At 39.0% G+C, this 25,414-nt stretch overlaps 1 protein-coding gene across 15 annotated transcripts in view; it reads right to left on the bottom strand.

The window, feature by feature from the left end:
- RAPGEF2 (Rap guanine nucleotide exchange factor 2) overlaps window positions 1–25,414 on the bottom strand; it is a 286,669-nt gene that overhangs the window by 5,142 nt on the left and 256,113 nt on the right. For 6 of the 15 annotated variants that reach the window (XM_074951065.1, XM_074951066.1, XM_074951069.1 and 3 more), the window contains 12 exons: window positions 24,816–24,973; window positions 16,269–16,509; window positions 15,674–16,057; window positions 12,983–13,194; window positions 12,755–12,878; window positions 11,894–11,917; window positions 10,602–10,825; window positions 10,104–10,283; window positions 7,412–7,564; window positions 5,886–6,008; window positions 2,547–2,772; window positions 1,327–1,886 (listed from right to left, as the gene is read on the bottom strand). In XM_074951065.1, coding sequence (XP_074807166.1) covers window positions 1,327–1,886; window positions 2,547–2,772; window positions 5,886–6,008; window positions 7,412–7,564; window positions 10,104–10,283; window positions 10,602–10,825; window positions 11,894–11,917; window positions 12,755–12,878; window positions 12,983–13,194; window positions 15,674–16,057; window positions 16,269–16,509; window positions 24,816–24,973 — 2,609 coding nt within the window. The remainder of the gene's footprint in view (window positions 1–1,326; window positions 1,887–2,546; window positions 2,773–5,885; window positions 6,009–7,411; window positions 7,565–10,103; window positions 10,284–10,601; window positions 10,826–11,893; window positions 11,918–12,754; window positions 12,879–12,982; window positions 13,195–15,673; window positions 16,058–16,268; window positions 16,510–24,815; window positions 24,974–25,414) is intronic. The other 9 variants (XM_074951071.1, XM_074951070.1, XM_074951080.1 and 6 more) reach the window with 5 other exon arrangements.

The raw sequence follows: 25,414 nt of genomic DNA, 5'->3' as shown, positions 1-25,414 counted from the left end.
ACAGTACTTCATCAGCTGCATAGGACCAATATAGAGTTAAATTGATATGACCATGGGAAGATTAATTATGCTGCTTCTGTGGGAAAGAGCTGTGCAAGGATAATAATAATGAAGCAGCAAGTTGCTACTGATGCTGAATTGGATGGAAATGAAATGGCTGGAATTTTCAGGCTTCTCTTATATTTCTGAAATCTTTATAAACTAGATTATTTTAGAAACAGACCTCTGAGTGGCATGGTGGGATGTTTGCTGCCTTGCTCAAGAGCAGAGCCTGGAAGCACATTTGTCAAGCCTGTCATTCCACATGCTAAAGGAAACTACATGACGTGAGTAGTATTAGAGATAGGCCTCAACCAAAACATCTGTTCTCTTTCATCCTTCAAGGAAATTCAAATCTGCAGATCAAACTTTGGGGGCTGGGCCCATTGCTAAGTAATATATTTTGTCTCTGAATGGAAAGATGTTTTTCATTATGCCCTAACTACATTGTCATGCTGGCAGACCAGATAGTTCTTACGCAGTGCCATATGTTCCTTCAGGATGAGGGTAGACTGAAATGGGAGAGAGATTTGAGGGAATAAAATGGTTACAGAAACCAGCGGCCTCAGATTGGCCAAATCTATCTTGCGTAGGTAAAGAGGGTGATACCTGGACAAAAATTCAACATAACAAAAAATATTTTAAAAAGTAACCTCACTTCCTTTAGCAAAAGGTCTGTCCTAGTGTTCCAGGTCCTTGATTTCCTAGGCACCAAGGCAAACATCTTCAAACGAGGGTATCTGAAGTTTTTTTTTCATAGATACTAAGGTCAGAAGGGACCATTATGATCATCTAGTCTGACCTCCTGCACAACACATTTATTTAGGCACTAAGAGTGACCCAATTTTCAGAGGTGATGAACATCCACAACTACCACTGAAGTCACAGGGACTTGTAGAGTAGAACACTGAAAGTCAGGTCACATTTAATGAGATCCCTGCTTACAGACTTCGGTGCCTTACTCCAGTCACCCAAGCTTGAAAATGGTGACGTAAATACACTAGCATCTAAAAAAACTACCAACAGTTTAGTTGAATTCTTAATTTTATGGCACTTGGGAAGGACGTACAAGAGGCCACATAACTCAGGAATGAGTATCTACATTGCAAAGTGATGCTTTTCTCAGCAGCAAACACACAATTGAAGGGCAAAATTTGAGAGAAACTACAAATTGACTGTGCTTTTTGCTTTAAAAACAAATCAGATTAAAGCAAAATACTTATATAGTAAATTCACATCTATATGTAAATGAACAGGATACTTCGCGGTAAACAAAATATAACTTACCAATAAGCCCCTTTGCACTACTTGATGATACAGTTATATGAGAGGACATGGGAGCTGGCTTTGACTCCTCTGCTGTTACAGATGTTATGCTACTTGTTTCAGCTTCAATTGAAACATCCTTCCCACCCCGCCGCTTTATGGTACCTGTATCACCTTCTGAGTCCTCTCCCCAGTAGCCTGTTGAGGATGCCCAGCTTGCTCTGGACTGTGCTTGATCAAGGCCCTCCCTACCTTGACTCTGCCTGCCATATTTTGTGCCATGATCGGGGAACATCATCTGGTCCATATGACTGCCTGAGGCCCATAATCCTGCCCCATCGCCTGAACTATCGAAATGAACATGTCCAAAAGGAAGAGTCTCCCAGCTTCTCTGGTGTTGTATTGTCTGTATGTTGTCATGAGAACCGCTTGAGCAAGAAGTCCAGCTGCCGCGGCCACTGTCTGCAGCATCAAGTGAAGCGCGATCCCCCTGATCCTGTGATAGCTCTTCTGTACTGGGAGAAGAAAGCACAGTTGCTCCAGCATACAGGCCTCTATTCTCTGACAATGGTGCGTATGAACTAGATGTAAAAGACAGAAAGAAAGGAAGAGAAATTTTACAATGATATCATAAGTGATAATCAGCAAATCAGAACGGTGAAACTTTCATTGCTTTACGAGCCAAGAGAATTTGATAGCTAATGAAAAACAGTCGATACAAGTATCATCTACAGCATAGATTTCCTATATCCAAAGTTTAATGTAATCAGAACTAACTAATGACTTGGTCAATTTTGAGAACAGGGCATTCTTTTTGTAAGGCTATTCTTGACAACAAAGCACGTCAGCAGTTACTAAAAAAGGTATTGATGAAAATGTGGCATACTTTGGGATTCAGTTGAAAGGTTTCCATCTGTAAAATAAGGATAATACTGTACTTAAGACACTTCTTGTCACAAGACTAGCCTGCCACAGGGGTGAGGATCAGCTGTAGCATTTATAAATGCTCTAAAGGTGAAGAGCAGGTGCATGTAGTTACTGGCGCTGCTGTAGACATTAGAACAATGTGGGATTGGGTATATTTTCTCATCTGAATGTAAAGCATTATAAAAACAGGGGTAATATAGAAGTGGTGCCCTACAAGGAGAGAGGGGAATTTTTCTCTCACAGAAGGGAGGAAATTTCTACAACAGATGCAGAAGAGAGTTTTTTTAAAAAACGTAAATATATACAATTCCTACCCTAAGCTGTATTGATCTGGTTCAATCATGGCTCTTCTATCAATTCTCCCCACACCAAGATTAGTCTCCACAATGCTGACAGAATGCCTCTGTCTCCTCTCATCATGCAGTGAGACTGGCATGGAGTCAAATGAAGAATTGCTGACAATACTAGATCTGGAAGAAATTTCGCTGTGACCAGAATCTGAAAAGTTATCCACCGTGCCACTAGGAGCCAAAGTATAACCTGCATAAGGACCAGAATAACATTAAATAGACATTCTAAATTTACAACCAAAAGACTTAAACATAAGTTCAAGCATTAGCATAGATATTCAATATCAGTGCTATTGGAGCAAACATAATTATGGACACACTTCATCAGGAAGAGCAGTACTGTATGCAACAAAAATATGCAACAAGACCATCATTCAAATGCGGCTGTTTTATTTCTGAATGTAGGTTTAAAGATCAGTGGCTACATGAAATATTTGTATTTAGAAGTCTTTACAAAACTACTGCCAAATTTATCACTTCCTGTCATTTTTGGATCTCTAAAATTATCTTAAAATATTTCCCTTTGTAGGACTTAATACCCAGTCTTGCAGTATTGTTTATGTCTATGTATGTTAACACAGACTATGGGGGGCTTGGAACATAGGAACTGCCATGCTGGATGAGGCCAGTGGCCCATGTAGTCCAGAATCCTGTTTTCAACAGTGGGCCACTAGGGAAAGGTGCAAAATACCTTACAGTGTTACCCTCTGTCCCTAGAGAAAGTTTCCTTCTAACTGCCAATAGTTAAAGTTTGCCTTCAGTCCTGAAGTATGAGGAATTATATTCCTTCCAAACCTTTAAGTATTTGCTATAACAATGCTGGAAATACATGTTATCTGTATAAATGTCTTACCTTTTTTGAATTCTGCTATGCTTTTGGCCTCAGTTCTACCTGTAACACATTCCACAAGCTAGTTGTGAAAAATGATTTCCTTTTACCAGTTTTGAATTTACCAGCTTTCAAGTTCATATTATGAAACAAGGTGAACAGAAGATCCTAATCTACCCTCTCTTATAAAAGTTATTTTTTATCCTATTCCTTTTTATTCATCTCCTTTGTCAGGTAACCAATCCTAATCTTTTCGATCTCTCTTCATAGGAGAGTTTTTGCATTCTCTTAATCATTCCCCTCACCCTGGCTAAACCCCCTTCCATAATTTTTTCATAACCCTTTCGGAGGTGGGGTGACCAGAACTAAACACACTATTTTAGATGAGGATTTTCCACTGAATTAGATAATGTCATTAAAGTATTTTCCTTATTCTCCATCCCATCTCTTGGTCCCATTCTAACATTTGGTTTACTTTCTTCACCACTGCCTGTATTTCCTTTGGACAAAAGAAGTCAAAACAAAGCAAGTGTTTTGGAAACACCACCATTTAAAAATGTTATTGGGGATTTCTGTTTGATGACAGAAGGTAAACAATTGTTGAGCACCTAATTCTGCTGTTTGAAATTAATTCCAATGTATATGTGTACAGTATAGATAAGGCAAACTAACAACTTCTGCTCTCTGTCTCATATCACAATGAAATTAAGCATTTGACAACATTTGGAAAAATTCAGCACTGGCAAATTCAAAACTGATAATTGGAAATACTTTTTCACACAGTGTGGAACTCACATGTGGAAGTCATTGCCACAGGAAGTAACTGAGAAAGTAGCAAGAAAGTAGCAAGAATTAAAAACGGATTTGACATTTCTTGTATAATCGAATATCCAACAGTGTAACAGAGTTACAATAATTAATGATAACAGAAATTTTGGATGGGATATTAAAGTCTCATACTTCAGGGTTTAAACCAATCTCTAACAGAGATCAGGATGAGATCTATGTGGGGAAGCAGATTATTTCATATGTACGTACTGCTGGTTTCTTAAAGGTTCCTCTGATGCTTCTGGTAATGGCCACTAACAGAGACAGAATACTGGATCACATGGACCTTAGGTCTGATAGTATGGCAATTCCTACATTCCTATGTACCATTCATCTGACCTTCACTATCTATCTTATCCAAACAAGTTTCCAATGTATGCTCCACTTATGTGAGGTGCTACAAGAGTCATTCCCTCCAAGACAAAGTCGTCATTTACTTTAGCATGCTCCCTCATTTTGTATCCACATTTTGAGCAACAGAGTCAAGAATACTTTGAATGTAGATGATTGATCACCTCGCAATTATGGGCTTTGATTATAGCACTGCATGTGAGATTTGTCAGCTAAACCTGAGCTGGCCATCTAATCCTTTGTTTTCAGGCAGTTAACATTTTCTAGGCTATGGCTACACTAGACACCTTACAGCGGTGCAGCTGCACCAATGCAAGCTCTCTAGCGCAGATGCTCTGATGGGAAAGAGCTCTCCCACTGACTTAATTAATCCACCCCCAACAAGAGGCTGTAGTTATGTTGGCGGGAGAAGCTCTCCCACCGACATAGTGCTGTCCACACCAGTGCTTAGGTCAATGTAACTTATGGTGCTCAAAAGGGTGGCTTACTCACATCCCTGAGGGACTTAAGTTATGCCAACATAAGTGGTAGTGTACACACAGCCTTAGAAAGCTTATCCTAAAAGCAGTTCTTTAGGAAGGTAAAGTATTAAAATGTAATTTTGTGATGAATGCATTATCAGCTATTATTTTTATTATAAAATATTTGTATTATTGTAGTGACCAGGAACCCTAGTCATTGTGCAAGGTGCTGTACAAAAAGAATTTAAAAGGTAGGTTAGAGGCCATTCAACAACATACTTTTGTATGTAAGCATGCAATTTTAATTTTTAGTTTGAAAATCACCATTAAGCTTCAGAGAGATTTGAGTGGAGCTACACGGTTCATACTAGCTGAGGATCTGTCCCTAACACCGTCAAATCTGATTAAAGTTAAGAAAGAAAACACATTAGTTCATGGTGCCACTAAATCTTGGAAATGCTTTGAGGTTAGAACCATTTTCATGGATTGCTTTACCAAATATACAGTACTACACTTCCCCTCCATTTATCTGATCCCGATTCCTTTTTCAATAAATGCACTGGCCTTGATAGAATGTGATCAAATTCATATAAATTCACACCTTGCTAAAGTCTATGAGATAAATTATGCTGAGATCTTACAAAGACTCGAGCTGATCATCAAAGGATTTTCTGCATAAGAACCTCCTCTATCTCACCCTTAGAAAAGCTCACTTCAGCAGTGCTTTTGGATATGTATTTGTACTTTTGAAGGACAGACCCCTCATCCCTTTTAAAAACACTCATTAGCCAATTGTGCTTGTGATCTTTTTCCTTTTGATTTTGTAAACCCCACCTATCCTATAGGTCCGTGGTGCATTGTTATTCTTGTTACTGTTCTCACTTCCAAGAGAAGAGGAGGAACTGGTTAGATCCGACTGTCTGGAGCCATAATATCTCAGTTGATTGCCACTGCCACCTAACAACAGGATGAGAAAAGAGTTTAGATATCCATTTGACAGAGACAGGAGAGAGAGATACCCAGATGAAATGCACACAAGTTTCAATTTCTCAGCATCACAGTGCAATTTGGTGGGAGTTATTACTACAGTGAAATCTAGAACTGTCCAAGCTCTATCACAAGACTGAGCTCTTACTGTGTGGGGCTCAACTCTGACACAGATTTTTTAATACAACTTTCTCTCATGGAGCCATTAAAATTGATTTCTATTTTATTCTGAAAAGGATAGCAGGAGAAAATGACCTCGAGGTTACGTGCGATAGGAATATGCTGTATAGTGACAATCTTTATTTCATTTTTTTTTTTTAAAATACAAGAAAGGCAAGTGCCTGCACTTGATCTTTTTTCTCTTAATTAATAACCAGAGCCAGTACAATGAAAAAGGAAACAGGACAGAAATTCAGGAGTCTTAGATCATCTTGTTTAAACTCATTTGCAGTTTTGGCCAGTCACACTGGACAGTAATCTCTACCAGTATATTTTAAGACAGTTTCTATGAAATTATTTAAAATTAATTCAGCAAAGAAACTTCATCGTGCAAAGCCATGTGTCAAACTTCCACCTTGATTCTTGGGATGACTAAGGTGTTCGCATAAAGGAAATGTAACGCTTTAGTGATCTGAGCCTTGAACACTCTAGGGAAAATTTTGCCGTCTTGCATGGATCCCTCTCCATCCAGCACAATTGCACAGCAGGCAGGAATGATTTTAACCTAGTAATTCCTTTAGAAATCAGCAGAGGGCTTGGTTATTATACCCAATGATGCTCCAAGGTGCCACTATGAGCTCTGAACTACTGCCCATGTATACTGCCTTTGGTAGAAGGCAACTGAAGGAGACATGTTTGTCTGAAGTAGCAGTAAGGAGAGTTGCTTAGTGCGATGGCTCCAGGATACTCTAAACCCATCCTCCTGCGCTTTGCTAATAGGATGGCTCCTGAGCATCCACTTGGGCACTACTACTCCACTCCCCTGCCAATCCCCATGTGGCGGCAGAAGTAGGAAAAGATTTCACCCTTAGGGCTTATCTCGACACACAGGTAGCGTGTGGCAAACTGTGGTGTAAATCTACAGTGCGCTAGTCTGCTGCACGCTAAATGTCCGTGTGGACCATGCTGCCACACACTGAAAGGGCATTTTGACTTACTCTGCTTTGAGATGCAAGTAGATCCGTGTGCACTAGTGAACTTTCAGTTTGGTAGCAGAGTCCACATGAACAGTCAGTGTGCTGTAGATTTACACCCCAGCTTGCTGTGCACTAATTGTTCATCTAGACAAGCAATTTGTCTCCAAGATCCCCTCAGTTATTTCTAAAGCCTGCAGGTTTCAGGAAAAGGAATGGATAGTGTTGCACATCTTATACCTTTCCTTGGAGAGGTCTGTGGTGATGTGGGAGGAGAAGACAACTGTGAAGATGCATTTGATATTGTGTCTTCAGCTTGTTTCTTGTGACGGTCCAAACTTCCTTCTTCAGACAATGAAAGAATTTTCTTTAAAGCTTGTGGGGAATTAATGCCTTTAAGGAAGAATGAATGAATTTATGTATTTATTAAGCCGTAAATATATACACCTGTTAATTTTACAGTGCGTTATAGGGACACTGTAAAGATAAAATATTTATCTTCCTTGAGTTACTAATACCACTTTTACCAAAGCAATCACTCTATATCGGACCTATCAGTTCTCATCCTCACAGGAAACCTGCACAATACTTTCAAAAGATGAGCCTGGGAGCTTAAATTCATAACTTCACTAGACACTAAAAATCATGGACTGAATAGAGACACTGGATTTATGACTTATTACAACTATCTACAACTCACTAACAACCCTTCCAGCTGCTCCCCTTTAGCCCCTCCCCGCTTTCCTTTCCTCCCTGTCACTTGAAGGGAGTTAACAGGCCACTTCACCTTGAATGTTCCCTTGAAACATGTGTTAACTACTTATGCTAAATGATCTGTTCCATCTTGTATTTAGCTGTGACACACTGATTATGGCTATGTCTACTCTAGCACTTTTATTGGTAAAACTTACATCACTCAGGGTTGTGCAAAAACAAACCCTTGACCAACGTAAGTTACAATGACAGAAGCACCAGTGTGGACAGCGCTTTGTTGGTGGGAGACACTCTCCTGCTGACATTGCTACCGCCGCTCGTTGGGAGTGGCTTTATTATGCTGATGGGAGAGCTCTCTCCCATCGGCACAGAGTGGATACATAGGAGACCACACAGCAGTACAACTATGCCGCTGTAAGGTCTCTAGTGTAGATATAGCCTAAGTTTCCCAGACCTGAAGAAGAGCTCTGTGTAAATCAAAAGCTTGTCTCTCTCACCAACAGAAGTTGGTTCAATAAAAATAAAATTACCTCTCCCAGCTCATCTCTCTAATACCACTTTTAATAATCTAAAATCAAAAAATTAACTTACTCCTCTCTATTTACACTATGTTGTTTATTTCTGTATTTTACTCAGCTTGGACAATGAAATTGGACCACTCTGTTTCAGATTCCAATTCACATCTACTAGCAAAATATTGCTGTGTCTGGGTTTCTACCTGTTCACTGAAAAGATTCCTGTAACTCATGTTCCAGAATATCTTCTGTGCAGATCTACCACCTGGGAGAGGAGTATGATGAGTACTGGGAGATCAAAACTAGCAAATGGTGGAGCTGTACAAAATCCCTCAGAGACTCCAGTGTTTATTGAAAGGTTACATAACAGGACCTCAGCTGCTCTTCAGTTGCTTCGGCTATTCAAAATAGCTTAGAGTATCACCAAAGAAAGTGATGCGGGAGGTTGGGCAAGTGAACACCTAGTGGGGCAATATATTCCTAGAGTAGGCTTTCTTCCTTTCTCCTTTGAGAACTGTCTCTGCACAAACTCTAGACTTTGGGAGACTAGCAGTAACAGCTCCTAGGAAAGAGCTAGAGGGCAAAGACTGAAAAATTGCTCTCTTGAAACAAACATCAAGTTTGCTGATTAAAAGTGCAGATTGATCTACGTGTGACAGCTCTGCAAATTTCAGGGGTGGAGTTATTTTTTCAAGCATTCTACAGAATTTGCATTTGATCTAGAGGACTGCAGTGTTGCAATCAATAATCCAGAATTATTTGATTAACACAGTTTATTTGGTCCTCTAGACAGCAGAATCTACAGAACTAGCCTAATACTACATTATTTCTTGTTCATTTGGTTTTTCTAAATCCCTCTTTTGTAGCTTAAACAATAGGTGTGAGAGACCCTAACAGCAGGTGGAGACAGAATAGAGCAACGTTTGTGGAAAATCACTCCCTGTATAAAGAGGATAGCTAGCGTATCCTGCTTAGAAACAAACCTGAGAATATGTTTTTAATTCAAATTAAATATGGAAAATTTCAGATGACTTCATAACACTGCAACAGGATGCCCTACTTTAGCTGCCAGAGAGATTTGGAGAAATCAAATTATTTATAAGAAACTACCATTCTCCTGTTTCAATCTGTAGCATCCCAAACAGTGGAACTTTAGCACTGCAACAGAAAAAGATTTGGGGGAACGTGGTGGTGAAGGGCAATTGTCAAATGAAAAAGTTAAAAACTACAGCCCACATTTTCAAAGTGATTAGTGACTGGGGGTACTCAACTTGACATACTTGGGACAGGCCTGATTTTTTGGAGGGCAGATGCTCAAACACTTTTGAAAATCAGGCCCATTTATGGTATCTCAGATTGATCACTCAGAAATGGAGGCAAGCAAAATCATTAGTGACTTTTGAAAACTTAAGCCCAAGGCTCTAGTGCACCAGCCAGAAGAGCAATTATCACCAGATGGAAACAAATCTACAACTGAAAAGGATAAACCAACCAGACCCTTTACTAGGAGAAGTTTTCTCCTGTTTATCTGCTGTTAGGAGGATTTATATATGCTGTCTAAACTGACAGAGGGATAACTGAGAGCACTAACTTGAACTAAATGTTACAATATTTCACCAGTTCAAAAATACTCCTGCTTGAACTATACAAAGAAACATCTAAACATTTTTAACGAAACCCACCCGCCCTCTCATTTCACTTACCAAATGGTGGGAGGTCTTTGACTGGTACTTTCTTGCGAGAGGGATAGAGGGACACAGCAGGGACCTGCAATGCTTGGTTTATTTTATGCTGCTGCTGCACCTTCTGCTGAATTCCTGCCCTAGGTGCCACTGGTGACGTTTCTTGTTTCCCAGACCGTTTGTCCCCTGGATTCTTCGGTACTTTGCAATAAATGGAAGAAACAAGGAATTAACTATTTCAGCAGTCTAAGTGGAAGGTTCAAAACTTCTGATTTTAATTAAAAGGAGCTCAGATACAACAATTAGGAGTGTGTATTTATTTAGAGAGGCAAAGGAAGGGAGAGAGCTTTAATTCCTTTAAAACACATATTGTTTTTAATTATAAAATCTTTGCTGACCTTTACGCATAACAGAGCTCAGAAAACAGACATATAAGTGACAGGAAGATATAGCCCAGAAGTTAAGTTACATGCAGATATAAGCAGCTATTTATAATGCTTATTTAATGAAAAAGCTCACATGTGTTGGTGGCTGGCTCACACTGCAGAGACAGTGTCTGGAGGCTCTCTTCATCCATTTCCAGGTCCAAGTTAGAGAGGTACTGCTTCACTTTTCGTGCCATCTGAGCATCTTCATACAGTTTTTTGGCATTGAGAAAGGAGCTGCGACGTACCCGCTTTTTGTGTCCCCCTGTTTGTGCAACATCTAGCACTGCTGCATTTGTACTGCCCTGGCTGAGAGACCTGGAGTGAAGTGGGAAAGAGGAGGAAAGATAGACTTAGTCCAGCAAAGTATCACTTCATGAACTGGAAACATGCAAAAGGTTGCATGAATGTCAGTCTACGGTCAAAGCTTACATGCCTCATTCCAGTAAGTCAAACAAACAGCTATAACAGACAGAAGATGAGGATCAAGAAATCTCTTCACTTGGTTAAAAATAATAATTTATGTATAATTAAAATAAAATAAGTTCCTGGAACCTATTCTACTCCAACTAGGCAATCTCTCTTCTTTCACATCTAGAAAAGCATTCAAGATAGCTCCCTCACATAAGTCAGCTACTGAGAAAGTTGGAGCATTAAGAAAAGCTCATGCAGCAAGGCAACGCTGACAGACAACTGTAGCTGAGCCTCCAATTTAAATACAAATTATCTAGAAAGTGTCTTCAACACAGTGTTAATCTGGGTTTGTAAAAACCTCAAATTCAATAGTAATGAAGAAAAAAAATCTTTTTCTATTCCCTAACCTGAGTATGATGAGCTTTTTGTTAAACGAATGATCAATTAGTTAATGAGGAAATAAACGTCATGCATTTCAATTTGTGTATGTATGTATGGAAGCTATTTGTGGCTTCTGATTTGTTAAGAGTAAAAAATGGAGGCTGGATTTAGAGTGAAAATATAGTTAGTTGAGCTGTAAAAATCATGGTACTTCAATTTTTAATAGCAGTGGATTTCATCTTCACTCATTTATCAGGCATATGTAAATTTTAGTTGTACAGCTATCCCCATACTATTTTGGAATTTCCTTTCTATTACAAGCCAGACTGGTTATATTAAAGTCAATTTTATTGGTGTGTTAAATAAACAACCCTTCCCCAAATCACACTCAAAAATATCTGTAAATAGTTTCACAGCTCTTGTGTTTTTGACCTTAAAAGCAAAAGCACCATTGGATTAAACTTATTGTAAGTACAAAAGGGTTAAAAGAAAAATGTCAAAGCATCAGAAAATTAAAGATAGCAAGTAGAAAAACAATGCAAATGGTCAGAAAAGAATGTTTGTCTGTGTGCGTTGTCTCCAACCACTTACCCCAAACTCCTCCATTTCTTCTTCCTGCAAGTGAGAGCCATGAAGAGTGAAGCATGGGTTTAGGAAGAGATAGAGAAAGATCACAAGCTCAGAAAGAAAAGACCAGACCTCAGGACAAGCAGTACTAGAAGCCCACAAACATTAAAACAGACTTTTCTCAGGCGCACAGTTGGATATTAAAAACTCTTCTAGTTCAGATTAAGCGAGAGTGCATTATGCTGTCTCTACACAAAACCAAACAGCAATCACTCCACATTCTCCTGCACCATTGATTTATGCTGAAGTTCAAATATTCCTATTTGTAGTAAACTGTGAGCAATTTAGATTGTCCTGTGCATCAACATTTCATGCAATAAAATTTCCTCTACTACAGTATATAGTGAAATCGAATATCTTCATTCAGACTATGAATTGGTGGGATCTCATCACGGAATCAGGCAAATTGGCTATCAGTGGGAGAACATAAAACACTGTTCCCTCCATGGTAAGATCTAGAATTACTTTCCTTTTTAAAGCTGGTTTTAAAATGTGGATACAGTACATAACTGTGATTACCCAAAAGTGGTACAAGGTAGTGAATGAGACATCGTACATCTAAAATGCTGCAATACAACCAGTGATACAGAAGTTATACAGTCCAATCTTGCAACTGAAACCTCCCATTGACTTCTACGAGTGTTCCAGGCATGGAAAGAACAAGAGGCCCCACAGGTGGGAAGATAAAGTCTCATCTTTCATTATTTAATTTGCAGTGTTTCTTTTGTTAAGGACTGTGGAGGGGCACTAGAGAATTACTTATTTTATTATTGATACTCAATTTTTTGTCTCAATCAATTGAAGCTCTGTTGAAGACAAACCTACCTAGTCCTGAACATTACAGCAGGATCCATGTTAACAGAAGCCATTCGACCAACATGACGAATTTCTTTTGCAATCATTCTCAGTTTCTCAAAATTGACCAAGCCTTCCACTTTTGAGTCATTTCCTATATTTAGCAAAAAGAAGACAAGTAAATAGTAATGGTATCATCTACTAGGCTGCAAAATCCATTTTCTGTGGAGATAAAGAACCATGCTATTTTGCATTTACCTTCATGAAGGAAAGTAAGGTCCTTTTTGATAACAGGGAAGAGAGGAATAATGGGAGGCTGTAGGTTTTGGCTGTTCAGGACATTACGATATTTTGCCATGTTCCTAGATGGATCAAACAGGTCTTGAAGATCTTGAAACAGCTTCTCATATTTGCTTGGAAGTTTTTCCCAAGTAGTGCGGAGCCTTGCAACCGGTGCCAAATTCAGGCCACTGAAAACAGTTCATTAGGGTTTTGTTTTGTTTGTTCAATTAAATACAGACTATACAAACTTAATAGAAAGAAAACTGCAACACCCAAATATAAAACACTATACAATTTTGTGTAGCAGAAATATCATCTCCCATATCAGGCAAGTGTTGTCATACAGCAATATACCAATCAAGTGCAAATATTGATAAGTAAAAATTGCATTTTGAAAATGTGCATTATAAAATCTATACAATACATGTTATGAAAATGTATATCTTAAAGCTATGAATTTTATATTAACTATAATGACTGATGGAATCTATACAATGCAATATACCCAGATAAAACAGGTAATGCCTGTGAATTGAGGGAAGCAATTAGGGACTATGGCTGAATTGGTATCTGCCTCCACTATTGAGGAGTTGTCTGCCCTTTACCATGGAAGTTTACAATCTATAGGTATATCTGGACTCACGGTCTCTCCTGAATTCCCAGACTGTGTCAGTGACCAGGGATGCTTTTCTCCAAATCTATACCTGGTGATAGTACTAAGACCATTTCCTTTGCCACAATCCATGTGCCATGACACCTCCAGATGGATTTGCTGAAATAGACTCTATACCAGGGATCGGCAACCTTTGGCACGTCGCCCATCAGGGAAATCCTCTGGCAGGCCAGGACGGTTTGTTCACCTGCAATGTCCGCAGGTTCAGCTGATCGCAGCTCCCACTGGCCAATGGGGGCTGCGGAAAGCAGCGCGGGCTGAGGGATGTGCTGGCTGCCGCTTCCCGCAGCCCCCATTGGCCAGAAACGGCAAACCGCAGCCAGTGGGAGCTGCGATGAGCCGAACCTGTAGGTAAACAACAGTGCCAGCCCGCCAGCGGATTTCCCTGATGGGCCGTGTGCCAAAGGTTGCCGATCCCTGCTCTATACTTAAGGATATACAGAAGCTGCAGCTGGCTGAAAAAACCTGTGGTCCACTCCCTTACTGCTGTTGGTAAAGGGAGTACTTTACACCAGTGGTACTGACTAATTATTCACTTCTGGCTGCAAAGGAGGTATTGATATTAATCGATAATGTCAGCTTTTGTTCAAATTCTAGCTAACTGACAGGCTGCCTCTCACCCCATACTCTGAAGCAGGACTTAAGCTGAGATGAAGTGGCTGAACTAAGTTCCTAGATTTAAATGCCTCATTGGCGCTAACAGATTCCTAGCCCCTGGGGGTCTCTGATTTTGGAGAATTTTCTTCTCCTTCTGGTCTGATGGGGTTCAAATCCACTGACCTTCACGACAAGTGGCAGAGCTGATTTTTTTCTTTTTTAACAGACTTTTGCATGAAAGGGTGATAACAATGTATGCCAATAGCCTTTTTTGTAGCCTGTGATATTTACATTTCTATTACTGTGGTGTTATATATTTTTATTTCTGCAACCTGAAGTATTCTGAAGGGTGCAAGAGTGTTTAAGTATGTCTTTAATACAGGTACTAGACATTTTCTACTTTTACATTCTGTAATTTAAAATTAGATTACTGTAGGGATTTTTTTAAAATTAAAATACCTTAATCTGAGGAATTTTATATCAAATTTCCCCCAGCTGGATTTTCTGCACATGAAATACAAACCCCTGAGAACAGACAACAGTAATACAGTAACCCGAATTCGAAGAACTGCATTCTTATTGCTTCTATTACTTTCTTCAGCTAACATAAGGTTGATAATAGTACTCTCCCCCACTGGGAACAATTTTTCTTTTGTCAACAGCCTAAACAGCTGATAGTACAAAACTACAATCAATAATATACCAAGACTCAATAAATGCAGGGTACTGAGCACCTTCTATGAAGTAATGCACATCTTAACTCCCCCAAGAAAACAGGGGGTGAGGTCAAATAGCACTTCATGAGATGAACTCGGTATCTTGTAAGGATCAAGCACCAAGACAAAAAATACCACAAGCTACCTGCTTTCTTATAACTGCAAATTCTTTTTACTATTCACCTTCCCCTATTACCTTTCCCACAGGCACAACCACAAGAGTAGAACAGGGGATATGCAATCCTTTTGATATCCTTCCTCCATGCAGTTGCTGGACTTATTCTCACTCCTGGAGCCTCTTACATTTTTTATTTTTTTCCTAAGTTTGACTATCTCTGACTGCCATCCTTCTCAAAAATCTCTTTCCTCCCATGCCACACAAATTCTTTATTCCCTAATTCCTCTAATTTCAGTTTTTATAAAGGTGGCAGAGTTCCAAGGATTATTTCAAAAAACATTTTAATATCAGGATATAAGATTATTTGGGGGAAAAATCTTTTCCTATCTTTTTAGGAGTGTCTGAAGCTGGTGGTAATAGTATTAGTCAGCTCCCTTTCTGTTTAATGCAAATTTCTATTCATTTTGACGTATTACCCCTGAGTAACCTGAACTGAATTCACTGTTTAAAAAAACAAAAACAAACAAACAAAAAAACCCCCACACAAACCTTCCCCTATTTACCTGATAATCGCAAACATGGAGTTGAAGTTCTTGCATTCCCTGCAGTGCAGTGCTATCTTAATGAAATGTTTAATGATCTTCATTCTTTTTAGCTGGTTGGTTTCTCTTAGAATCTCAGATGCTACCCAAAATGTTTCTTGGTTTATCACTTCTTCAAACTTTTTCAAGTTAGTACAACTGATTTTAGATTTGAGTTTAAACAGGTCGTCTATGTATTCTGTGGGTTCAATGTTACGAAACAGCTCAAAGTTTCGCATGGAGAGCTGAGCAGCCATCTCAACAGTGCTGAGCTGCAGTAGGGAAATTTGACTTTCCCGCAGTAACTCCTGAGCATCTTCATCTGAACACAGTGTTTCTGTCTCCATGTTGTTTTTCAGATAATACCTATAAAAATAAAATACCAGAAGAAAATTGATAGCTAAGATTATCATATACTAGAGAAAAGTTGCAGACTGAAATAAGTGTATATGCTCTAACTAGCTTAGAATAGTAACCTTGAAGTTGAAATATTTTTGGGGAGAAAACAGACTGTCATAAGATACCCATATGCATCAGAATTCTTATTAAACTTACATAATATAAACCATAGTCTCACCTGCCACTTAGCTGTATCCTATCAGCAAGCTTGGATAGCTGATCTGGAAGCCTCCTTTGCTTGATTACACCCTCTGGAGTGACAGAGACTTCACACAAAGAATATGCATCGGGAGTAGCAGTTACAGCAAACTCTCTAATTGCCTGAATGACCACTTCCTTTGCTGTTGTGTCCTTACTAATCATAATATAACGACTTTGCTGGTCTGCCTTGAAAACCCTCAGAACTTGGTCTGGTAAGTCTGAAGAAGGAAAAAACAAAACAAATGCAGGTCAAAGAACAATGACGTGACGACACCACAGGAGTATATCTGCACAATTACTTCTGACATCAGGGTCACTGTATTTTCATTCTTCTCCCCTTTCCTCCCCTGAAATTGTTTTACAGGACATAGCTCCCAACTGATATGCATCTGGTGGGTATAACCTGAATTTAGACCCAGAAACTTCATCTACAAGAGACCATCTCAAACCTACTAATATGGTAGAAAGTCCCAGGATTAAGGACTCACATATGGAACCTTTAAGATATTAGATGAGTGAGACCTGCATAAGATTTTGTGGATGTAGTAGATTAATTTGGATCCACTACAGAGGGTAAGTCATGCAGCTTGGAAGTCTGGGTTTCTCTGATTGATAAAATGGAACTGCTCCGAGTCTGGATTATATGCCGCTTTTAAATAGACTCTGCATCAAGACAGCACAATCAACTCCCCATCCCAAGTCCTTGACTCGTATACTGAGAGCCCAAAGAGTGTGTTTGTTTTGTTGCCTTAGAAAGTTTGGGATTTCTGCAAAAAGTGAATATGTTAGTGCTGAGTTTTCCTCCCCATTACCCCAAAAATGGAACCTTTTACAGGTCAGCAGAGCAGCACCTGCAAGGAGGTGTGATTCAAATAGCTTCTTAGGAAACTGGTCCTGGAACAAACTGGGCAAGAGACTCTCAACCCACATTTCAGTCTCTCTGGTTTGGGATCTTTGCATTATGATGCTGCAAGGACAAATACTTGGGTGAACATTTCCAAATGCGGGAACCTAAAATAAGGAACCTAAATTCACATTTAGACACCTGAAAAGGTGTATCCAGGAACTCCACTCAAGTCAAAGTGAGATGAAGGTGCGCTGCACATATGAAAATCAAGCAATTTTTTCAGGTGTCTAAATATGGATTTAGCTGACGAAGTTCAGGCAGTCAAGTTTGAAAATATTGGCCTTTCTGAGAATGATTTTCAGAAAGTTAATTGTAGAACCGTATATACAACTGTACACTTAACTTGTGTGTTCAATCACAATTCCTTGTACAAACTGAAGATCCAGGTGTGTACAAACGGCCAGCAAGATGGATAGATAAGGAAATGTTACTCACCTTATGCAGAAACTGGAGTTTGAGATGTGTGTTCCTATGGGCACTCCAGTTCAGATGTGCTTTGACAGGAGATTTTTGATAATACTGCCCATCCGGCCTGCACATGCACTCTACACATCCTCATGCTCTGCACTAAGTATATATAGGCCTGCACTGGTAAACTGCCCTCAGTTCCTTTTCCATTGCTATGTCCCATAGAAGACACTTGGAAGCAGAGGGGAAGGAGGGTGGTAGAGGAACACCCATAGGTACACACCTCGAAGAACTCAAATTACTGCACAAGGTGAATAATCTCTTTCTTCTTCGAGTAGTGTTCCTTTGGGTGCTCCACTTCACAACAAAAGGAGAAAGCTTCAGAGTCAAGTTCAATACTGAAGACAAGACTGCTTTCCCAAGGACAACAGCTAGAAGAATAAACCATCGTGTGGTGCATGGAAATTATATGTATTGAAGACAAAGTTGCAGCTTTGCAGATCTCAAGAATGGAAATGTTTTTGAGTAATACCACAATGATGGAGAGAGAGACTGTGGAATGGGCTAATACACCCTACGATAACAAGGAAGAATACATCCAGAAATCCATTTGAAGAGTCTTGGGTGGAGATTCTGGACCCTTTGGACCTCTCACCAATTGATACGACAGTCTTGGAAATTTTCTAAATGGTCTGCTTCTGTCCAAATAAAAGGTCCTCATCCTCCTTATGTCCAGGGTATAGAAGGCAGCATCCTTTGTCAAGGTGTTTCTGATCCTTATCGTAAGGTGTGAATTTTATGTGCTACTTGTTCATTCACTGCTTCCACAGCCAGAGAGTTAGGCTCAGGATGTGAAAATAAAAATAATTTTGCTAGGGTCTAATAGGCACTTAATCTGCAAGCTAACATTAGCTGAAAGTGACCATTAAAGAATATCCAAGAGCTTGACTGTGACTCTCTGACATCCTCTAAGGGGACTGGTAAAGAGTCTGCAATACATTTCATTAATTGTTTGAAATCATCAGCCAGAGAAAGTGGAGGCAGCATAACTGCCTCGTCTGAAAGTCGTTCATTTGCAAAGAATCATCCTTATCTGCTCCGGCCTCCTGCTCTTCAAGGGATTCCTGTACCTGAGGTAATCGAACAGGGATAGATAAAGTAGGAGAATGTCTCTTTCTGTGGTCCCACACGAAAGACTAGGGACTCATGAGAATTGCTGTCGACTTGCAGCCCAAGAATCTCAGTATCATCACTGAGGGGGTCAATAAAGTATGGTAGGTGACATCCAATGGTGCCAGAACCAGTGCAAAGGGGTGTGGGTTCATCCTGAATGTAACTCTTCTCTCTCCCCAAAACAGTCAGGAGGGAAGTCCCTTTGGTAAGTAGAGGAATCATGTACTGAGATTTGTGCAGCTGAAGAGAACTCCCCCTCATGTAAAGGAGGAGCTCTGCCACTCTGAGGGTACTGGACAATTGAATCTGGATATGGAGATGATCCCACATTTTATCATTCTGGCAATTTGTAGTAGAAATAGAATATAAAAAGCAAAGCTGTAGACTATCTTGCAGTTCTTTGCCACTGGACTTACAAAAGGATACAATCCTGTCCCCCGTGGTATTTTTCATGATAAAGGTAAGCACTTCCACTCTAATCTTTTAACTGACTGGGGAAGTTAATATATTTTTCAGAGGTAAATAAGCTTTGATATTTGTGTGCGTGTCATGGATCTAAATTCCTGCTCTGTTTTTCATCAAAGTAAGAGGAGGTGCAATTTGTATTTTTATTCTGAAGGACATAAAGGTCGTATGAACAACATGAAAACAGAAAGCAAAAGAGAAGTCTCCTGGATCTAGTGCCAAGACTAATACTTAAACAGACTGATACTGATAAACCAACTGCTAGACAAAAACATTTCCTTTGAAGAAAAGGAATCTTATTTGGCAGCAATTCACAGAAAAGGGAATTTACTATTAGACCTGAATGTGCACTACATGTATATTTTGTTTAAAAAAAAAAAAAACCCCTACAAAAACACGTATTCATCAACAGAAGTGTTGAGATAAAAACAAATATTACAGAATGTTTTCCATGTTTATTACACGATGTAACCAAACTAGTCAATTTAGGGAACATGAGACTTCATCTCTCTCATACATGGCTTATTTTATATAGTGATATACCGTGATCACTACTGGGACATGCACATTTATTCACTGTTTTGCAACTTGAAGAACAGAATGAAAAAATATTAAAACTGACTGATTACCTCATACTTTACATATTCATTAGGCTAAATTTAGGCCAATTCAGTAATTTCCTTGAATTTCATATCCCAACTACAATGATTCAGTAATGCCTTTATGTAACCATATTTCTAAGCCTATTTTAAAAATTATTAATGTATGATAATCAAAACAAAGCACTTTGTTGCTATGCCAAATATTCAGGTATCCTAGAGCTAGACAAATTGCAAACTCACTCTGCCTTTCCCTGGAGAGTGAGGGTCCAATATGCTTTGCACATTACTAATACAGCTCTTCCTTCTGTGGACAGAGGTTCCTTCAGAAGAAGGCTTTCAGGGACAGAGCGTGTTTCCGTAATTTCTCGTTTGCTCTACCATCTTGGGAGGAGAAGCAGTCAAACCCTGAAGGTTTGAGATTAGGCACTGTGTCCCAAATAATGCCCTACCCATTAAGAAAGAAAAACAGGTAGGAAAAGGAAAAAGTGCTCAATAAACTACTTTGAAAAAACCATAAAATAAACATTAAACATGGACATAAAAATGGAAGTTCTCAACTATTTTACTGTGTGCCACTGCAAACTCAACTCCTAGTGAGAGCCCACTGATTGCATTAACAGCCTCATCTTTCTCAAGGAGGAAGGTAACCTGTTCTTTAGGATTACAAGAGTCAGTATGAAGAACAAATACCTGATCAGTGAAAAATTAAGGTCCGCTCCGGTCCTATGATTCTAAGACGCAGATAAAATACTTGTGCAGGCTTTTTTCACCTTGTGACTAGATTACTGCAACACCCTTTTCGCTGGCCTTGACAAATGCCATCATGCCCCGCTCATATCCATTCTGAACGTTGCTGCAAAGATCATTTCCACAGCCTATCATTTTGACCATGTCAATCTTCTCTTTGCCGCCACTTCATTATCACATGAAACAAGCTGCTTGTCTTCATTTTCAAGGCCTTTCATGGCCTATCCCCACCTTTCTGTCATCTCTCATTTACTACCAAGACATCAACTCCCACCTCTAATTGCCCATGATGCCAGCCTCCGTTGCCAGCTTGTTAAGATCTGCAAGCAAGCAGACTTTTTTGTATTTTTTCCCATGCTGCCACTGGCACTTGGAGGAGTTCCCCAAAAACATCAGCAAAGCTACCTCATTATCCTCCTCCAAATCTCTCCTTAAAACTCTCCTCCACCATGATGCCTAAAAAAAATCTTCATAATGATTAGGCTGTTTGTGAACTGAGACCACTACATGTCACGATGACCAATACTGTCTCAATGTTTCCTTGTATTCTCCTGTCTATTTATCTTCTGTCTCTTGTTTAATACTTAGACTGTACACTCTTTGGGGCAGGGATTGCTTTTATTCTATCTTTGTACAATGCCTAGCACAATAGTTCATGACTTGGGTTCCTAGGTTCTATGATAATATCACCACCACCACGGCTTACTCTTACCACAATTTTTCATGTCCAATACAGGTCTGAACATCTTAGTAGTAGTATCAAACCCTATATAAAAAGCATACAGGATTTTTAAATTAAAAATGCAATCTAGAGCTGATCTTGATCCGAAGCCTCAGATCCAAACAATCCCAAACTTCGAGGCAGTTCAGATCCAGAACTCAACAATGCAGATAACAATTATCTCATGATGGGACAAATCTTACCATCCCCTAACTTTGGCAAAGACAGATCCAAACTGTATGGCTTGAGCCAAGCCCATCCCTAGTTTACACCACATTGAAAACTAAAATAATTGTAAATCTTTCCATACATTGACTATTCCCATAAAATGTAGTTTTAGATTAATGTTAGGGACAGGGAGAGTGTCTCTGGAAAACTGTGCTCAAGATCTGTCCGATTGCTTTGTCGTAAGTGAAAAATGACATTCCAGTTTCCTTTCCTCCATTCACTCACAGGAGGGTTGCATGTGAGTAAAGTCAATGGACTAGCATTCGTGGTCGCAAGGGGCACAGTCGCATTCAGATAATGAGATGTTTCATAAGGTATTGTTGTTTTTATAAATTAAGCATGACTTCTTAATTTTACTACTTGATAGCTTGTACAATTTTTTTCCATCTTCCCAGAAAGAAACTGGAGTGGAGTACTAGGAAAAGCCTTGCCTTGTAGATAAGAATCTAGTCTACTTGGAGTTTCTATCTGAAGGTAAAGGGGAAATTAAAGGTGATGAACACTCAGTTAAAAATCATAGTATACTCATGAATCCCAATCGAATACAGCCATGAGAGCAAAAGTGTTATGGAGTATTTGAACATTTAAAAATAAACTGCTATTTAAAAAGAAAAACCCTACACAAAGCAGTATATAAAACAGATTGTTGCTGGCTTCAAGCTTCTAGAATGGGTGTTCTATTTCCCTGAAGACTACTCTTCCAAAATGTTGATTTTCAAAGCTTACTTGAGCAATTAGTTTTATGTCCCATCCTGAAGCATAGTCCTTAAGGCCTTAAAGGATGGCAACTCCAAGAGGCTTTCCCTTTCTACTCCAATGCATTCAATTTTCTGAAAACTGCCCATGTCCCCATCTTTTATTTAGTCCCAGGTAACATCCAAATTAAAAACTGTAAGCTTTAAAGTTTTTTCAAGTCTTCAGGTACACTGAAAACATTCAATGGCTTGCGTCTATATCCCAAATATTCCTAAAACCCTTAACATATCTGATCTAGTAGGAGGGGTTTTATTTTTTGTTTGTAGGGTTTTTTGTTTTGTTTTTTTGGTTGGTTAGGAAAAAAGCCAAGAATTTTTTAAAAACTATTTGGACCATATTTGGACAAGTTTTATTATAATACAATAAATTACTAAGTAGCAGCCTGTGATGCTGTATGATTGGAACATGACCATTTATATCATTAATATTGCTGCTGTCAGACAATTGCAACAAATCTTGAACGAAGTATATCATGCACGGTATCAATGGAAAAGTTATGACTTGCTGAGTATGATTACCCTGTTTATGTGCATGTATAATTTTTGTATCTGAAGTTATGAATATTGGCTACATAGACCTATATTTCAAACGTGTTTGCTCCTGGGATAACACCCACTGGGTAATTTATACGCAGTCTGGCCAGCACATTGTGAATAAACTATTCAAGTTGATGGCCCTTTAAAGAACACTTAAATCTCATAATGGGCCAAAAAAGAAGACTGTCCCCACCCAGTTGGCTTCCTGTGGATGCTTTAGCCAAAATATGAGTAATGCCTGCTCCTATGAGTCATCAAAGCATGCAAGGGCATGTGACCTGCTCATGTGACCCTGTATGCCATCTTGTGCCTGTATTTTTTCACAAACTAAGACTGAGAGCATCCTCTCCACCTGGGAGAAGGTATAAAGGACCCTGGAAGCATCTCCATTTTGCCTCTTTCCTGTTCTGATCTCTGGACTATGGACTTACGTGAACAGGAGCAAATTGACTATGAATTGAGGGCCTTCCAACCTTTTGGAAGTTACCTAAGACTTTACAAGCCAGCAGTCTGTAACATCACTGCTAAAAATCAGATCCAAGAAATTTGCAATGAATGTGTATATGTATATATGACTTCCTTAACCATTTTAACTCTCTCCTCTTTCTTTTCTCTATAAATAAACCTTTAAATAGTAGATACTAAAGGATTGGCAACAGCATGATTATTAGGTAAGATCTGAGTTATATATTGACCTGGCTATGCGACTGATCTCTTGGGATTAGAAGGACCCTTTATTTGATTAAATTGGTTTTAAATAACCACTCATCATAAAATCTAGTGTCTGGGTGGTGAAATTAGTACTGGAATGCTTAAAGAGACTGCATTTCTGACTTCTTGTTAAGTCAGAAGTTTACTTTTGTACTGGATTGGTATATCTAATGGAAGAATAAGCACCACTTTGGGGTGAATCTGTCCTATTTTTCAGCAGTTTGCACTGAATCTCGTATCCTCAACTGTGACCCACTGAGGCATGGTGACACTTTTTGTTTTCCTAAAAGTCACTGAGGTGCTGCTATAATGCTAAAGCATTATTCCACTGTTCAACTCACATTTATCATATCTAAGACAAAAGCCTATGAATACTTACTTTCTTTTTTAAACTTTCCTTAGCTCTTCTGACGCAGTTTAAGAATTGTGCTAGCTTCCATTTCAAGGCATGAAATTTGTTTGATGTCTGTGAGCCACATACTATTACTACTATGACTACAGTGATGCCTATAGGCTGGGAGACAAAAGATTCATTGTGCTAGGTGCTACACATACACACGGTAAGACCGAGACTGTGACCCAGAGAGTTTATAATCTGAAGAGACAAGGCAGAGCAAGACTGGGAGATTGTCCCCAATTTAAAGATGAGGAGGTGAGGCAGAGAGATACGAAATGACTTGCCCAAGAAAGTCAGTGGCAGAAACAGGAATTGAACCCTAAATCTCTGCAGTCCCAGTGCTAACTTCAAGACCATCTTTCCCCTTTAATGAATGTATTATAGTCTACTTTAGTATACGGTTTGTGTGTGATATTGTAGATTACTGCAGCCTTGTACAAATTACTGCCTACCAGCTATGTCTGTGTAACTAGAAGACAAATTAGAATATATCACGTACCTGAAGTTTACACTGGTTTTATATTATATATATTTATTTTATATGTAATTCAGGGTATTGTATATAAATAAATAAATTTATATTGTATATACATAAATAAATAAATTTTATATTGTATATAAAAATAAAAATATACTGAATTACAGACAATACATTCTGCATACAACAAAAATATATACATATTTGCCTGGAGTTGAAATAAACTGGAGCAATGACACAAGAAAGAACTGTATATTAATACAATACATGATCAGTCTATAGGTTAAAACATATGTTAATACAAATTGATGGGTAGATCCAGAACAATGAGTACCTAAAAGTAAAGTGTGACTAGAGGAAAATCAGAGGTAAGAGTAAAAAAAATTGATGCTCACCTGGAGTACTATTGAAGTCTAAGATGCGGTGATGTGATTGCAATAAATCTGGATTACTGGATGACAGGGTTCCACTGACAGGTAAAGCAGGAGGAATGTGTTTGGTCTGCCTCAATCCTACAATGCTGTCATCCTGCGACTGGCCAATTCCAATGTCACTGTGCCAAGGGGTAATGAGAAAATAAGAAATTTCAGAACTTAAATCTTCAAAGCTTTAGTTATGGCTACAGTATTTGCCATTTAAATGTTAATGGTCCTCAGAAAGCAGTAGCCATCTCATAGTTTCTTTACGGTGCATTTAGCCACAGTACCCAAGTGCTACATAACAATAAAATTAGATCTGCTTACCAATAACCATTGAGGATTCTGCTCTTTGCCCTTCCTACTTCTGGAAAAACGGCTAGTTTTGTTATCTCAGCACTTTATTCAGGGTGGGGAAGATTTATTAAAAAGGGGTAACATGCAGTGCACTTTAAAACTAATCAGACTTTGGCTCAGTCTAATCGCCTCTTGTAACTCATTCCAAAAAAGATCCCCTCATCCCAGAATATTATTTCTCCAGCTCTCAGGCACTTTATTTTTGGTGATTGCATTATTCC

Source organism: Natator depressus, chromosome 4, assembly GCF_965152275.1.
Source record: "Natator depressus isolate rNatDep1 chromosome 4, rNatDep2.hap1, whole genome shotgun sequence".
NCBI classification, from domain to species: Eukaryota; Metazoa; Chordata; order Testudines; family Cheloniidae; genus Natator; species Natator depressus.
Note: the sequence above shows the minus strand (reverse complement) of the source record. Positions and strands in the feature narration are given on the sequence as shown.